Source organism: Trachurus trachurus (assembly GCF_905171665.1).
Source record: "Trachurus trachurus genome assembly, chromosome: 1".
NCBI classification, from domain to species: domain Eukaryota; kingdom Metazoa; phylum Chordata; class Actinopteri; order Carangiformes; family Carangidae; genus Trachurus; species Trachurus trachurus.
The window spans coordinates 5,144,121-5,148,036 of record NC_139891.1 but is presented as its reverse complement, the minus strand read 5'-3'; the positions used below and the strand labels follow the sequence as shown (position 1 = coordinate 5,148,036).

Below are 3,916 nucleotides of genomic sequence, written 5' to 3'. Positions count from 1 at the left end.
GTCACTCTCTTTGTTTGGTCACATAACTTGCACTTTTCTGACTGTTTTCTTGTGCCGTTTGAGTTTTCAGAGCTTCCAGCTCAACACGGCGCTCTCACTTCTTTTTTCTCTGACCCCTAATGCTTTCCACACTGGAGCTGTAAACCATTGTTCACCCTTTCCTGACAACAGCCCCTGTTACGTAACTCAGATTTCCGCAACCCTATATCCCACCTCCCAGAATGTAATGCCGTTACCATGACAACTACATAAATAGAGCGATGTTATGGAAAAATGAAGACCCGAAAGAAAGAAAGAAAGAAAGAAAGAAAGAAAGAAAGAAAGAAAGAAAGAAAAAGACCAGCTAAGTCACAAAATAACACAACTCTTACGTTCACCAGCAGATTTATTTTTCAGACAGGCCACACACACACACAAACACAGTGTGTCAGACTTTCTTCTGAGTTACAATTGTTGTTTCATACTTCAACTTTAACACGGGCTTCACTTATCTCAGTCCTTTATTCAGTACAGTTTCACTTATCTCGTGTAACAGCTTTCATAAGTCATTGTCTGTGTGTGTCTGTGTGTCCGAGAACAGCTTGTCCTGCCAGTTGGACCTTCTAGCTGGAAGAGCGCACAGTGGTGGTTGTGATTGTGGTCTTTCCGCCTCCTGTAAAAAAAAACGAAGGAAAAAAAGATGATGATGGCAGTGCTATGAGGTTTTATTAGTCTGACTACACCGTGGTTGTGTAATGTCTTGTTTAAACAGACGACACTTACCTGTAGAAATGGGTCTATAATGAGTGAGAGGGGAGAAAAAGAGAGAGAGAGAGACAATGAGAGGCATGATCTCACCTTATTAGCATTAGCAGAGGTCCATGCTCGTGTGTCACTGTGTCTACCTGGACTCTTCTGTCTCCAACAGGCTTCTGTAGGTTGCGATCTCCTGCTCCAGCCTGGTCTTAATGTCCATCAGCATCTTAAAGTCGTGGCCCTGCTGTTCGATGCTGGCGCGCACGTTGGCTAGGTCTTGTTCCAGCATGTTGATTGTGTTCTGGTAGCCGGCGAGCATGGAGCTGTAGCGGGCCTCTGTCTCTGCTAACGTGTTCTCCAGAGCCCCTTTCTGTTGGAGAGGGGAAAAGTGGCTGAATCCATGCACACACAAATCGCAACACATACACTGTTGTTCACGTTTACAAGCTGGCTTTGCCGTAATGCATCTTTTGTGACAGTTCAGACAGATTTCAGACAACCACCGGCGGCCACGCCCTGGATTATATATATCAGACAGGTAGGCTACAGTAGGATGTCTGCGTTCCTTTATGGAGGCCTTTGTAGAGGTCTTTGATGCTGCTCCTCCACTGTGAGGAGGGAGGCAGTGGGCAGAGAGTGTTGAATGATTAACTCCAGCTCGCCACAGATAATACATGGGAGTATAATCCAGTTTGGCATTCCTGCAGCTTTCTGTGCAAGCTTTGAGCAGATGTCTGTAAAATGTTTTCCTCAGCAGGAGCACCTCCCTCCTCTTCTCCACAGCTCCCATCACTCTTATTGCTCTATCTCTCTCTCTTCTCTTTCCCTCCCTTCCTTCTTTCTTTCCTTCTTTCTTTCTTTCTTTCTTTCTTTCAACAAAGCCTCCTTCTTTTTTTACCCTCCCTTCTGCTCTTTACCCTCTATCAGTGTGTGCTTCTCCATTTCCTCCTGACAAGACAGGGATCTAGGGATTTTGCTCATATAAGGCAAGATCAGTGAAATGAGAACAGATGGTTTGGGTTTAAGGTTTTTTTTTTTCCTCACCATGCTGAGCTGAGACTGCAGCTCGATCTCCAGGCCCTGCAGTGAGCGCCGCAGGTCATTGATCTCTGTCTTGGACGTCTGGATTGTCTCTGTGCTCATGGCCACCTCCTTGCTCAGGGTTGCCGACTAGAGCGAGAAGCAAAGTCACAGTTAGAAGTCCACTTTCACACAAGATTATGTTTAATTACATGTTAGACCTGCTGAGAAAGAGAACCCAGTCATTTGCAAAGAGTAGGATATAGAGCCTTTGTTTATAAGGAAGTCTTTTCACCTTCTCATTGAACCAGGACTCCTGGTCGCGACGGTGTTTGTCAGTGATGCCTTCGTACTGGGCGCGGATCTCCTCCAGGACTTTGTTGAGGTCCTGCTGGGGTGCGGCATCGACCTCCACGTTGATGGTACCTGTAAGCTGTGCGCGCATTGCTTCCAGCTCCTAAACAACCAAGGGGAGAGAGAGAGAGGTCAGCATGGAGATTTTTTGGGGGGGGCAGGGAAGCCGTTTTCATTATATTTGAAGGAAGTGCATCGGTCACCTCTGCGTGATTCTTCTTGAGGTAGGCCAACTCATCCTGCAGGCCTTCGATCTGCATCTCCAGGTCAGCCTTCGTGAGGGTGGTCTGGTCGAGCAGACGGCGCAGGTTGGCGATGTCAGCCTCGACCGACTGGCGCATCATCAGCTCGTGCTCGAATCTAATTAGTTTGGAGTGGAGAACAATTATCAGAAACAACTGGAGCTTCATTTCTTCATTCTCGTTTGACACATGATAAAGATGCGTCCACAGACAAGGAGATGGTTCACACTTACTTGGTCCTGAAGTCATCGGCAGCCAGTTTGGAGTTGTCAATCTGGAGCAGGATGTTGGCATTGCCGATGGTGGCGCCAGCGATCTGAGAAGAGCAACGACAAAGGGAGTGGGTTAAAATGCAAACATTTACATTGAATAACTACTACTACAAGCATAGATTGGTTTTAAATTTCAAACTAGTAACCTCACATGTTTTAATTGCCATACACAACATTTGACCACTTTTTCTTGTTTAGAAATCTTAATAAGAAAAATATTTAAGGAGACTTTATTGGCCAAAGGACCACCAAGGATTCAGGAATACAACAGATCATGCAGTCTCTGGGGAAAGCTGTTACGTCATGGTTATGGCAGGAGAATTTATGGTAACGTTTGAGCCCTCTTAAAATCCTCCCTTGATAATTATTAACAGAACTGCAAACATTTGACTTGTCTGGTGTTAAAACTACTCAGGCTGGCACACACTATACCTTGTCCTTCAGGTCATTGATAATGGCCCAGTATTTGCTGTAGTCCCTCTCTGCTGCTGGTCCCTTCTGCTCGTAGTACTCTCTGATCTGTATCTCCAGCTTGGCATTGGCCGCCTCCAGAGATCGGACCTTCTCCAAGTAGGAAGCCAGGCGGTCATTCAGGTTCTGCATGGTGGCCTTCTCGTTACGATGCACGGCGCTTTGGTCCAGGGCGCCGGACAGGTCAAAGGCGGCGCCACCGCCCATCCCCATGCCACCTCCATACCCGGAGGAGTAGGTGCGCACGGAGCTGGCGGAGGAGATGCGAGGGCCTCCTCTGAAGCTGAGGCCGGACACGCTGTGAGCCTTCTGGGCAGGAGCGCTGGATGTGTAGCTGCGGCTCTGCCTGGTGATCATGGGACCAGTGGCGATGCTCTGGCTGTAAAACATGATGGCTGACTGCCTGCTGGTCAAGAGAGGACTGGAGGAGAGAGGACTGTGATACAGCTGTACACTGTAGCAGGACTGTGGGGTTTGATAAAGGGAGGCAGGCTCTTGATATAGTGCTGGACCAGGGGCGGGTCTGACTGGGAGGAGGGAGGTGGAGGGAGTTTTCCTTTGCACTTCAGCCACAGGCTTGGCAGAACCTCCATTTGTTTTCCTTTAAGGACCAGGATTGGGTTTCTTTCCACTCCTGTGAGGAAACTGTGATGGAATGTGTGTGTGTGTGTGTGTGTAGCAGGGGGGGCTTCTATTGGTCTGTGGGGACCTCATTGTGGGAGTGTATATGTGCAAGTACAGTATGTGATGGTCTCTGTATGCTTTCATCAACACCTGCAGCTCTCGTCTGGATCACGCCAGTCATGCTGTATCCTACTGTAA

At 47.9% G+C, this 3,916-nt stretch overlaps 1 protein-coding gene across 2 annotated transcripts; it reads right to left on the bottom strand.

Annotated features, from left to right (window-relative positions):
• Positions 1-367: 367 nt before the first annotated feature.
• LOC310988654 (keratin, type I cytoskeletal 13-like) lies at positions 368-3,553 on the bottom strand. 2 transcript variants are annotated; one of them, XM_083975331.1, is made up of 8 exons: positions 3,056-3,553; positions 2,585-2,667; positions 2,313-2,469; positions 2,051-2,212; positions 1,780-1,905; positions 885-1,105; positions 763-776; positions 368-652 (listed from the first exon to the last, which is right to left on the bottom strand). In XM_083975331.1, the coding sequence occupies exons 1-8, from the start codon at positions 3,482-3,484 to the stop codon at positions 603-605; spliced, it is 1,242 nt and encodes a 413-aa protein (XP_083831457.1). In that variant the 5' UTR covers positions 3,485-3,553; the 3' UTR covers positions 368-602. The 2 variants fall into 2 exon arrangements, with proteins under 2 accessions (XP_083831457.1, XP_083831458.1); XM_083975332.1 differs by lacking the exon at positions 763-776 and having other exon boundaries at positions 838-1,105.
• Between the last annotated feature and the right edge of the window lie 363 nt (positions 3,554-3,916).